This window comes from Varanus komodoensis, unplaced genomic scaffold, assembly GCF_004798865.1.
Source record: "Varanus komodoensis strain SLA01 unplaced genomic scaffold, ASM479886v1 scaffold1, whole genome shotgun sequence".
Lineage (NCBI taxonomy): Eukaryota > Metazoa > Chordata > Lepidosauria > Squamata > Varanidae > Varanus > Varanus komodoensis.
In genome coordinates, this window is record NW_025335268.1 from 72,959,092 (window position 1) to 72,971,621 (window position 12,530).

At 49.6% G+C, this 12,530-nt stretch overlaps 1 protein-coding gene across 7 annotated transcripts in view; it reads left to right on the forward strand.

Moving 5' to 3' along the window:
- The window catches only part of EXOC4 (exocyst complex component 4), a 394,149-nt gene that overhangs the window by 123,285 nt on the left and 258,334 nt on the right, over nucleotides 1-12,530 (forward strand). Inside the window, exon 10 of one of the 7 annotated variants that reach the window (XM_044428767.1) lies at nucleotides 2,646-2,680. The exons of the other annotated variants lie outside the window; for them this stretch is intronic. Coding sequence (XP_044284702.1) covers nucleotides 2,646-2,665 — 20 coding nt within the window. The 3' untranslated portion in view covers nucleotides 2,666-2,680. Of the gene's footprint in view, nucleotides 1-2,645; nucleotides 2,681-12,530 lie in introns of those variants that run through there. 7 annotated transcript variants of the gene reach the window in all.

Sequence of the window (12,530 nt, forward strand, 5' to 3'; positions counted from 1 at the left end):
AGTGAGATTCCTCATCGGAATATGTATTTTGATTTACATGGCCCAATGGAGGAGGAGTGGGGGGGGGGGGGTCCAGTGTGAAGTTCTCTCCAACTTGAAAGCCGTTGCAATGGAGCGGGCCCGGCGGGGGTAACAAGGACGGCAGCGAGCAAGCACAGTGGCCGTGATGCTCAGTGGCCGGGGCACATGCGTTAGCATGCCGAGCAAAGGGAGGTCTGCAGACCAAGCACCTTCCTAACAGGGATAGGTGTGACACTGGCCCTTCCTTGAAAAGCACGTGCGCGTGTTCCCACATGCATTGCAAACGTGGCGTTCCGATGAATTCACCATTAGATCTCTTACAGCTTTCGTGTTCATTGCACTAATGGTTCAGTCAATTCTGCCCAGCAGCATGGCCTTCAAAGAGCAGCGCCACACAGCCGTCACCTTTCCTGTAATTAACGAAGTGCCCTTTGCGTGGCAGTGACTATAGGATTTAATTACTGTTGCTACCAATGCCTCCTGCCGATTCTGACTCTGCCTGGAATGCGGAGCCAACGACACTCGAAGGGGAAGCTATGGAAGTTTATTTATGGATGTGAGCCGCCCCAAGGCTTCGGCGAATGGGGCGGCATAGAAGTCTCCTAAATAATTGAATAATAAATAAATAAAAGCGGCTGCCGCTGCCGCTCTTTTGCCAGCCGGCCAGCACTTCCTGCCTTTGGAGAAGGGCTGCAGAAGCTGCGTTTCCACCGGGACGCCCACACTGGCTGGCCGAGCAAACTGTTGCTGGAGGTGATGTTCGTTGCATTACAGTTCCTCCTTGCTGGCTGCCGCATAGCCAATCAGATGCTGCGCCAGCAGGCATTCCAGTTCGATAAAGGTGCAAGACCCGCTGGCGTGGCATCTTGGGAGAAGCATGGTGAGGAGGGTCTCCTCATTCCGCACAGGTTGATTTGCGCATCATGTTGGGTTGTGCTGCGTCGTGTGCTTTCTTGTCTGCTTTTATTTTAGCGGCTTCTACGCTGCCTCAGATCTCATGCTTTCCAAGCAGTTTACATAAAAACACATCCAGTCCCATTTAAAAACCCCTATCAAACCAGCATAGAGCAATAAATGCCTTTAAAACATTGCAACCAAAAGAGTTTGGTGTCAGGGAAGTCAGGGAACGCCTGAGCAAGCAGCCGCTTTTCAGGAGGCCTTCTAGGAGACAGAGCTGTGGTGTCGGATGCATACCCTGGAGAGGACTCACTAGTCGTTGGCGCACCTGCCTTTCCAACACACACTTGTTAAATTTGCAGGCTGTGAAGGCTACAACATGCTGGGCCCCACCTCTCACATCTGCAGATACCTGGGTGCGCACAACATGGAATTTATTGGAGGCTTGCTTGATGAGTGATGCTTAGCGCATTTACTGCACATGGGCAGTGTGTGGCACGGAAGGGGAACTGTGACTTGCAGGCCTCATCCGCCTCCTGGAGCTTCCCCAGCAGTTTGCAGAGCCTCTTCGGATTCCTGTGGGGATGGAGCTTGGCCTTTGCACCGAGAGAGGCCCAACGCGCCTGCTGTCACCACGGGGAGAGTGGGGTGGAGTCTGAGCCACGGCTGGGGTGGTGGGCAAGGCACCCTCCCACCTAGCACGGGTTGCCAACGCCTGGCATGGAGCACAGGGAGGAGAGGGGCTGGTGAGCAAGTTCGAGGGTCAGCACTAAGGTAACCCAGAGTGCCGCCTCCCCAGTTCCAATTGCCTGGAGAAACATCTGTGTGACGTGGTGGTTACCATGTTGGAGTGGGACTTGGGAGGTCCACCTTCTGGTCCCCACTTGGCCATGGAGCTCCCTGGGTGACTCTGGGCTAGTCAGTGACCCCCAGCCTACCCTACCTCGGAGGGTGGTTGTGCAGAAAAACATGGATAGGAGGTGGACCATGTAAGCTGCTGTGGGTCCCTTGCAAGAGAGAAGAAAAGTGGAATATTAATGAAATATTTGTTTTAAACATCTGGAATATTGCAGAAATAAAGTGGGGCTGTTGTGATGATATTTAGTTACCCATTGCTGGGTTTCAGTTTCGGTTTTGGACTTTGGTCGACTTTTAGATCGGCCAGGCATCACTGGTGAGTTTGGTTCATCAAGATTTGAGTAATCGGAATCGTTCAATGCACGCTGTGCACACAGCTTGCCTTCACAGGAGAAGAATCCCCGGTGATAACTCCTATCCTTTTTGTGGAGTGTTTCATGTGAAAATGGAATCAACTTGCCAGAGGAGAAATGCGACAGATCCGTTTTTCTAGCAAGTTGCATCTTTTGGTCAAAGTGTGGGTTGCAGTGCCTATTAAATGCACCCAGTGATCCTTCTGACGGGAGTCACTGGAGGGGCTAGCCGAGTTTCCCACTGAAACCGTGTTCTCAGTTTGCCAACCAAATCTGTGAAGGAACCGCATGTGCAGGTCAAGAAAATCCAGGAACCTCTGCACGGTGCAAGGGAAGCAGCTTACAGCTTTCCTTCAATATTTATCTTTCAAAGCTCTGGCAGATGATTGCAAGTTTCTCTTAACTGTGGCTGTCTTCAAGAGCAAGGAACAGAATGACGGGGTCTCTTCTTGGTGTTCAACATTCTGCCCCCACCTCTGTCTAGTAACTGTTATACTAGCTTTCTTTATGTTCCAGGAATTTTGAAGAACACCTAGACATTGACCCCCTTGCATTTTCTGGGGTACAGTCCAATGCCACAGTCCTGGACAGACTGAATTTATGGATCCTATGGCTCACAGTTGGGGAGAAGGAGTTCCCAGCAGCACCCGCCTATTCACCGAGACACGGTCCACCGCGGTTTGTGCAATATGCAGTCATCAAGCATCCACAAGCAAGAAAAACACTGCCTCGGTAGACCATCTGTGTTGTCTGGTGACACAAACTTAACTTGACATCTGGAGTAATGAAAATGTAGCTCAACACTCGTTAGAGTTGCATCGGATAATGTCTTGTCATTCAGAGGTGATACGAGCAGGGGAAAGAAGGAAGGACGGGAAGCTTTCTTGTCTCATTTAAAAAGAGGAATCGTGACAGGTGGACCTTCCCTCCTTGTGAAAAGGAACCCAAAAATGGCAGGACAATTTGGAATGAAGCGCCACTTCTGCCTTGTGGAACGCAGTGAAGGGACCTCGCGTTCCATCAGGTGTCTTCCGTTTCCCCTCTGTCAGAACTGGAGCCTGATTTGAGGTTGGTGCTGAGCCGTCACTCCTCTTCTTCGTTTTGACTGTGTTAATGCAATCATCTCATTCAGACCTTATAAGCACACTTATTATTTCCTCTGCGTGTGGTTTTTCTGGTTTAGCGGATTAGCAGCCACCGTCTCTTCAAAGGCTATCCAATCAAGAAGGGGTTATTAAAACCAGGGCGCTTTATGACTGAGAATTAATTAGAGCAGCATTTTCATGCAAAACATCCAATTTTTTGATTAGCAATGGAGCAAGGTCACAATTAACACTCTAGGAAGCTTAAATCTCCGGTATTTTGATTTTTCAGGAAATGAGATTATCAAGCAGAGGTCAGATAACTTGACAGCAAAGAAAAGGGGAGGAGAAGGGAGGGAAAGAGAATCAATGTGTAAGAAAATAACTTATTTATCCCTGTGCTTTCGATATTGCCATTAAGTCTGCAGAGAATTCTCTCTTAGTGAACGAGAACATCTGGCTGGCGTAGCGACTCCTTCCTGCTTCTGGAGGAAGGACCTGACGCATCCCTGCACTGCCTCTGCTTTCGGCAGCGCTTTCTGTTCAGCTCCAGCTGGAAGACTTCCCTTCCTTTTCCCACCCCCTTTCCCTGTTTTCCATTCCTTAGCTAAGTGTGGGCTGGAAAGCAAGTGGGAAGCCAGGAACAGACAGCGAGGGAGAGCGCCACAAGATTCAGACTGAAGGCCCATCTCGTCCAGCATTCTGTCTGCAGAGTGCCAGGCAGGTGCTCCAGTGGGAAGTCCTCCGATAGGGCAGGAGGGCCACGTGTCATGGTCCACGGCCTCAGGTGTGCCCAGGTACACTGCCTCTGACACTGTAGTAGCTAGCGGGCATCCATCAGGACTGATGGCCATTGATAGCACTTTCCATGAATTTTTCTAATCCTCTTTCAAAACTGCCCACCAATTTGGTGGCCGTCACAGCACTTGTAGTAGAGAATCCCATAGCTTAATTTAGCTGTGTGCGAAGAAGCACTTTCATCTGTCCCGAAGCTCAGCTTCATGGGATGACCCCTTTGGGTCTGAGCATTATGAGACAGGGAGGAAATTGGCGTTCTGTCACTTTCTCTGAGCTTGTGCACCTCCATCAAGCCCCCCCTTCCCTTTTCTCCTGACTTAAAGCATCCCGGATGTTACATTCTTGCTTTATAGGAGAATTGCTCCAGTCTCGCATTTTTCTTACCTCTGTCAGCAGTTTTCCTTTCTTCAGCTCTGGTGACCAGAGCTCTGTATAATTTTCCAAATGGGGTTGTGCCATAGATGTGTGTAACAGTGATATAATAGCGGTGCTTTATTTTCTGTTCCTTCGCTTGGTATCCCTCACACAGAGTTTGCCTTTTTCATGGCAGCCACACACTCGGTTGGCATTTTCTTCAGTCCGGCTACTGCAGCCCCAAGATCTCTTCCTGGATCCGTCACCGTCAGCTCAGACCCCGCCAGCTGATACTTGCAGTTGGGATTTTTCTGCCTCCACGTGCATCCCTTTCCAGTTGTTCGCAGTGACCTGCTTTTGCCATGTTGATCCCCACTCTCCCAGCTTGAAGAGATCCTTTTGCAGCGCATAACAATCCTGTTTTGTTGTAGTCACCCTAAGGAATTTGATGTCATCAGTACATTTGGCTTTTTCTTTGCTCACTCCTAATTCCAGGAGGGTGTTCAAAGAAGGCTGGACATGCACATGGTGGGCATGTCGTGAGCAGAGCCGGCGTCAGACTAGATGGCCCACAAGGCTCCTTCTGACTCGCTCTGTTTCTGTGTTTCTATGTTTCCAGGTATTTTCTGAGTACATTGAAAAGCATTGGTCTCAATCCCAGTCCCTGTGGGACCCACAATTTGCACCCTCCATTGAGAGAATTTGCTGCCTGTTGCTACACTCTGGTTTATGATCGTTAACCAGTTACTCTTCCATAAACACACTTTTCCTGTTATGGTTTGACCGCTAAGTTTGCTTAGGGGTCTTTAGTGAGGGACTTTGTCAAAAGCATCTTAGAAGTCCAAGCAAAGAATATATGTTAGATCACTTCACCCACGTCATTATTAACCCTCTCAAAGAACTCTGAAATGTTTCCGATACAGAATTTACCTAGTGGAAAGTAAACTGATTCTTTTTCAGCAGGGTTTGTCATTCTATATGTGTATTAATTTTCAGTTCTATAAGACTTCCAACCTTTTTTCCCCAGAACAGACATTAAGGTTGCAATTTCCCGTATTGTCCCTGGATTCATTTTTTAAAATGGGTGTTACACTGGCCATTCTCCAGTTCCTTGGAGCAGAGGCTGGTTTTGGGGAACTGTTAAATGTTTTTGTTACCAGATCGTAGATCCTGTAGGTTGCCCTTCATCTAACGGTGCAGGTACCACGTTGAAGAGCGTGCCTTGGTGGTGGAGTTATTTATTTAGAAAATTGCTGTGCCGCCCCATTCACTGAAGCCTCGGGGCGGCTCACAAAATAGAGTTAGATGTTTCTCATGAAATGATGGTTGCCTGTGATTTCCCCAAGACTTGAGAGAAGTCCAGTTCTCGTTCGTATTCCTGGGTTAGTCTTGATCTTTGGGCCACGTTACTCGTTTCGTTGTGTTTTGCTCCAGGTTAAACAGAATTCCCGCCGTCCAGCTGCACTACTCCCAAAACCGGCCAGGCTGCCTCTCGCCAGGCAGATTTTGCTCTTCTGTGCTGGAGGGGTGGCGCGCACCCTTTCAGAGATAAGCACCATATGAAATGACTGCTCTCAATCAGTCACTCCTTTCTCCATAGGGATTTGGCTGGGAGGGCGCCTTCCTTCAGAGCCACCACCTTCGGCTGCTTCCTTCGTGCTCTGCTTGATATGCAAGACGTCCCCTGCATTTTCAGCACCTGAATTATTAACCTGCAGCAGCCATTGTGCATTTGTTCAGGAGACACTTTTTGTCACGATTCTTCCTTCTGAAGCTCAAAACATTGATCCACTCTTGGGAAAAAAGAGCTTTTTTGTCTGAACCGTTTCTCGATCGGTACTTGATAGCTGGAACTGCTGCTGATACAAAACAAACACAAATGGGTTCTTTTTCACATGTAAACAGCTGTGATAAGGAGCAGGCCCTCTTAGTCTCCACGCCAGCTTAATCTCGGCTGTCGGGGAAGCAGCGGAGAGCCGAACTTGGAGGCCTGCACAGTATTTCCGGGAAGCTCCCCTGGTCTCTTGGGCTTGGAAAGTGGGAGGGAAATTCCTCCAGGACAGGCGCCCGTTGCAAAGGGAGCGGCTGAGGAAAGTGAGCTCTGTGATGAGAATCCAGGCTCCTGGGATGGCTGTGAGGCTGACCTGTGCGTCTGGACCCCCAGGTGCACCTGGCCTCTGCCCTGACCCTCACACGGCGCTTTGGCAGTGGGGAGCGCGGCTGATCGGTGGAGGACAAGCATTGAACGCATATCCTATAAGCCTCTGGCCTGTGCAGGTGTACCAAGGGCTGGAGCTGTGTATGGGTGAGAGCGACTGAAGGGAGGGACCCCAAGTTATGGTGGGCAGGACAATTCTTTTTTCAAAATAAAGCCCTCCCTCCGAGTCCCGAATTCTTTATTCCAGTCTGGGCCACAGGGCCTCTGCTCTTGTGGCACCCACTCTCGTGAGAGAGAGAGAGAGAGAAATACAGGACAGTCGCCCTGCCAGGTGTGCTCCGAAACCATGTAGAGAGGAGGGCAGGCCTTGTTCTCGAGGACAGAAAATCCTCCTTTAGCTGTGCGGGGAGAGTTGTAAAGGAGGGAAAGGAAGCAGATGAGAAGCAGCAAGAGGTGTCTCTGCAGTACATCCGACTGCCAACTTCAGACCCTAAGTGGCAGCTGTCCGTGGCTGCAGCATCGGGACCGGGGGTGGATGGAGGCCTTGCCAAGATGCAGGAAGGCCAGAGACAAAGGCAAAGTCAGGTGCAAGCGAGGTTCAGGTACCAGCAACACACGGCAGGGCCAGAAGTTAAAGCCAAGTCAAGAGCAGCCAAAGGTAAGGCATCGATAAGGTGGGGCAGGACCAGAGGTGAAGACAAGCTCAGGTAACTGGCAAAGGAGCAGTTGGACCAGGTTCAGGCCGATTCAGAAACAAGCAGGCACAGGCGGAGGCACTGTGCAACCGGAGGCAGGGGCAGAATGAGGAGCGTGAAAGACAGGTGTGCATCCCTGCGGCTTCCCTGCTCATCCCTGCGAGCATCTGCAGGCCTGACACGAGTCCTGCGCATGCTTGCGAGGTGGACCAGGCTGCTGCCAGCTGCGCTGCGATGTCCGTTCCTCTGTGTCTGTGGCCCACGGGGCATTGAATGGTACTAAATAAGAACACTGACCCGATGTGACAGCGCTGAAATGAGTCTCTGGGCATCTGAGCGCTGCCTCCTGTCCTTCCATCTTAAACTATGGCGTTCAGATATGAAGTCCGTGGATTTAGGAGCAGGCTGCGTTTGGGCTGGGTAACCACAGGAGTCTTTGGCAAGGTGGTCCTTGTTCTCCCGTGATGCAGGAACCTGGAAAAATTTGCCCATCTGAAGGTCGCTTTCACATTGTCACCATTCCTTTGATTGGCTGTTTTTCAAATGCTTTCTGGTTATTTCCAGGTATGTGCGGCAGCCTGACCTGAGTAGGATAGTAGACCTTTCGCCTTCCTCCAGTGCATTAAAATGAAGATATTTTCCTTGGTGCAACATTGCTTGCTTCTCTCTGCCATGCCGTGCGTTACAATTTGAAACACGTCCTTGGCCTTCTGGCCTCGGGGGATTTAATTTTTCTTAATTAACCTTAAGGACTTGCTACGCAGCTCCTCTGGAGTTTATCCATGCCACTGTCCCCTGAAGTGTTTGTGAGAACCATTTGCATTATTCTGACTTGCAGAAACACTGGTGATAGGTCAGCCAAGGCTGCTTTTTCATTCTCGTGGGGGGTGGAAGGGGGGGGGAGCGACGACAACACACAGAGGGCATGAATCACCTTTCCCTCTGTTGCTAGAGGAGATCTCTTGTTTCATGGGTGAAAAATGGCTGGGACTGATTTGTGACCAACCTGTTTCCTGGCAAATATTTAAATGCAAGAGCAACTTGTATTTTCAACGAGCAGCATCTGGTTTTGTTTTGTTTTTCTTTCTGTTTCTAAGATTGTCAGTTAAGTTTAATTCCCCGTTTCCTGCCCAGTTTTTCCCTTTCCCCCCTGCACCCAGTTGACTTTCCAATGGCAGTCACCCAGGGTGGGACAGAATATAAGAGAAAGAAAATGTGTCTAAATACACACTTCTGCCAATTATTTCTTATAACAAGTAAGATAATTTGCAGCATTTACTTCCACAAAATACAAATAATCTTCATTTCCTTTTCAGGATCTAAATTAGTAGAAACATTTTTTTTAAAGTAGAGCAATCAAACAAACCATAAGATTATTATACAAAAAATGGAATTAAATCCTGTGAGTTGCATGCCAACTGGTCCCACTTTTTTCCAGTGGATCTACTCTAAGTAGATTCACTGTACATCCAAGTAGATGTCCACTGTACATTCCAAGTCTGTACTGCCCAATACCTGAATATCTCTTGGTGGTTCACAAAACCCCATTTTGTGGGTAAAACCCCATAGCTTTACAAATAAATTATCACAATGATAGCCAAAAATAATAGCGAAGTGTATACCTTTCCTTTAACCTGTTTGGCTGGAGTACAAGCCATGGGACTGGCTGAGCCCTTCAAGAACACAAGGGAAGTGGAGGAAGAGACTGTCAGAGGTCTCTCGCAGCATGAATTAAGATTTCTTTTTGGAATGAAAGATTCCGAAGTTTGGTGGCTCCTTGTACCACCTTTAATCCCTAGTTCTGGGATTAATAATTAGAATAAAGGCAGAGAGGATGTCTCCATACCTGCTGCCTCATCAGATCTGAGAACAGAATGTTAAAAGGGTTAAGATGTGTTGGTCGGGAGGTGCATTTGACTGCATGACTTTTTCAATTAAATTTTGATGAGGTTGGGGAGAGGAGTCCCGATTAACACACAACGGAATTAATTCCTTGTGGATCAGTTCACCTTTCCGGAGGTGCCGTGGTGACTGCAAGAATGAGAGCATGTAGATCAAGCCAAGGAGATAACCATCAAGGCTCCCGCAGAAGTTGTGACAGGCCTGAAAGAATGTGGTGCATCTGGACCTGAAGTGCCTCTTTGGCGCTCGGAAGGCGTCTGAAACAGCACCTCCCCTCCAGCCACGTTCTGACTCAACCCTGCAGCGAGGCATTGGGTGGCATCACTTTTACCCAAGCATTTTAAAACCTAGAAATGGCACCCATGTCTACGTTACGGTTCAGGTAAACATGGCAGATAGCAGGCAGAGGCAGTAACGTGGATCAGCCGGGATGGGGGTAAAAGGTGGCTGGCCACCTTCGGTAGGAGGTTTGCGGCCCGGTGCCGCGTACAGGTTGAGCTGGGCAAGATTCGCCAGCAGAGTGAGCCGTAGTTCAGATTACTTAAGGGCACAAAGGAGGATGATTTAATGTTGATAGGATTTTTAGCTGACTCACTGAAAGCCGGGTTGCTCGCATGATCAGGAGTGCTCGGACAACGCCCTCTTAATGTCCTTCCGTCTCTGCACTTTGCCTGTGCTCAGTGGAAATGGCCTCCCCGGACTCATCTTTGTTTCATCTTGGGTTGTGGGACCACTCATGTATTCATGATTACTTTGATATCCGCCTCACAAGGAGTCCCAAGGGCTGAAATGGGTCCCTTTTCCTCACAGTGACCCTGCGAGGTAGGTTAGGCTGCGAGTCATGTGAGCAGGAGGAGAGCGGCATGCTGCGTCCCCTCTCGCCCCCGTGCCCTGCTGGCCTGTGCATGGCCCGAGACCAAAGGGCCGGGGCAAATGGCTCCGGGAAACAGGAGCTCCTGCTCTCCACTGCTCTGGGGACCTGCTGGGCACTCCGTCCCACTGGACTCCGTGAGACTAACTCCTGGGGAAACTTGTATGGATACCTCACTTGTTCACTTCCCAGCTTGCTAGGCTATTTTTAAAAAAGGAACTTGACACAAAGCAGGCGGTCTCCTTGGGCAGTCGGCACCCGATTTGACTCTTCCGTTGGGTATTGTCCTCTCCTCTGTGCGCGCCATTCCCGTAATAATCTCGGAGAACTTGGCTTGCATTTAAAATAATCTCGCCACTCAAGAGATGCCCTTTGTCAGGGTCAGACTGTACCTCTTTGTCGTGATTCTCCCCACAGCCACCCCTCCTGCAGTTATTCCATAAACCCCTGTAAAGGATGCTTTTCCTTCTTGGTAAAACTTACGAAAGAAACACTGAGAAATGTTTTTTTTAAATAGGCTGTTTGCATCTATTGTGACTGTTCCTAGGAGAATTCAAGCAAAGGGGTTTTTTTTCTGATTTGGCTTTGTTTTTATATAGTACATTTGAGCTTACAAAATTGCTTCACAACTTCAGTCTTGTTTAGCTGCACAATAAACCTGTAGGGAAGAAAGATGCTTGCCATCATTGTGATGAAGATGAGAAGTCCTGGGTTGCCACCCGGCAGGCCCACAAGTCAAGGCAAGGCTGTGGTCGTTCTGAACAACTGGGTAACAGGGAACACTGGGCAGAAGAGACTATGAGGAGATTTCAGTTCTGTCTTGGCCAGCTGTTGAGGTTCAGCTGGTTCAGAGCTCTTGGACCTGGGATGAGGGAAGCCCCACGTACTTTCATGCTCCTCCTCCTACCAGGAGTGCCTTGAGGAGTCTCCCAGCTTCGTCCAGCCAAAGGTCTCCTGTTCCCTTCTTTGACTGCACACCTTCTCTTTCTCAGATCCTTTGTGTAGAATTGCTGCTCCAGATGGGTGCGACTGGGCTGAAAAAACTCGGGACTGGGGAACAGATCTGGCTGCTTGGGGTTCCTCTGTGGCATTGGCCTGGTGGCCCAGCCCATCCGCCTTTCCCCAGCCACCTGCTGCTTGGTGGTCTCCCAGCTTTCGTGCAGCCATTCGGAAAGGCCAGGAGCCTCCCTTAAGGCTTTGTGGTGGAAAGAGATTTGCATGATACTTTTGGCACCGCCCTTTTTGTCTTTGGCCCCCTCACCACTGCAGTGCTGCCCCCCAAGCCTCTGTGGAATAGAAATCTGACCCTTGGGCTGAAAGAGACCTTTCCCTGTTCCCTGAAAGAGGGCCATGCCCTCGCTCCCCACTTCTCCTTTCCTTTTCCAGAGGGAACCTTAGCTGTGCACACTTTCCTGCTGCTGGCGCAAGACTTCCGGGTCAGTGGGCTGATGGTGCCTGTGAGTCCTGGGTGGAGCAGATCTACTTGGAACACATTTATGTGAGGCAGGGCAGGTGCAGCTCTCTTCCCTTGTTGGGGTGGCCTTCTTTGGACTGATTTGCACTCGCGGTTTATAAGCTTAACGGCCAGAAACAAATAGCATGGGCCAGATGCTCACTTCTGCCCACTTGGGTGCTTAAGACGGATGTTGGCTTTGCCTTGAGGACTCACTGTCCACATTGCTTGACCAGTACAGGTGCGTTTTGGGTTGGATCAGGAGCAACTTTCAGGCTCGCTCCCTCCCTCTACTTTAATTTTCCTTTCCGTGCACTGGGAGGTTGCCAGGTGAGCCCTTGACTGTAGGATCTCCCGGTTCTTCCGAAAACATCTATCGCTCTAGCATGGAATGGAGTGCATGTCCATGGCCCACGTTGGTTTCACCCACAGTGCCGTCTTCTGGGCTGAGAGATGGGCAAACCAGCTCTTCCTGCTGTTGGCCAGGCTCCTGCAGGGACGTTCGTTGTAGCTCCGGCATGACCTCCTAACCCCGGGCACGCTTTGGCCTCTTACAGCTTCCCCACAGCTTTCCTGTGCAGTCCCCTAGGAGTGCTGCTCGGGGCGTTGACCCAGCCTGTCCTGTTGGAAGTCAACGAGAAATGCCTCTGCCTTATTTCCTCTGTGCCAGGCCATCCCACCATTCTTGCCATCCGGAGAAATTGTCTAGAGATGCTACCAGATGTTTCTGCATTTTTTTTTAGTAAAAAACCCCCTCCTCTACCTCTGCCTATGACCATTTATTTTGAGGGACTTTCGAGGCCTTTACCCGTTAGGTTGTATAGTAGGAACAGTTTAAGTACTTTCTGCGGCGCTCGTTAACGTTCTCGAATGCCGGGCTAATTGCTTGACAAGGTTATAATAAAGACTTGATGGTCTGAAGCTTGGAATTTCTGAAATGATATCAAAACTATGGTAAGCGATTAAGGGTCTGGATTGGTTCCCATCTTCGTCTGTGGGAGTTTTAATTGCTGTGAAGCTTGTGATGGTGTTCAGCTTAATTGTCATATTCAGCTACCGCGGAGTGTCCCCAATGTAAAAGCTACATG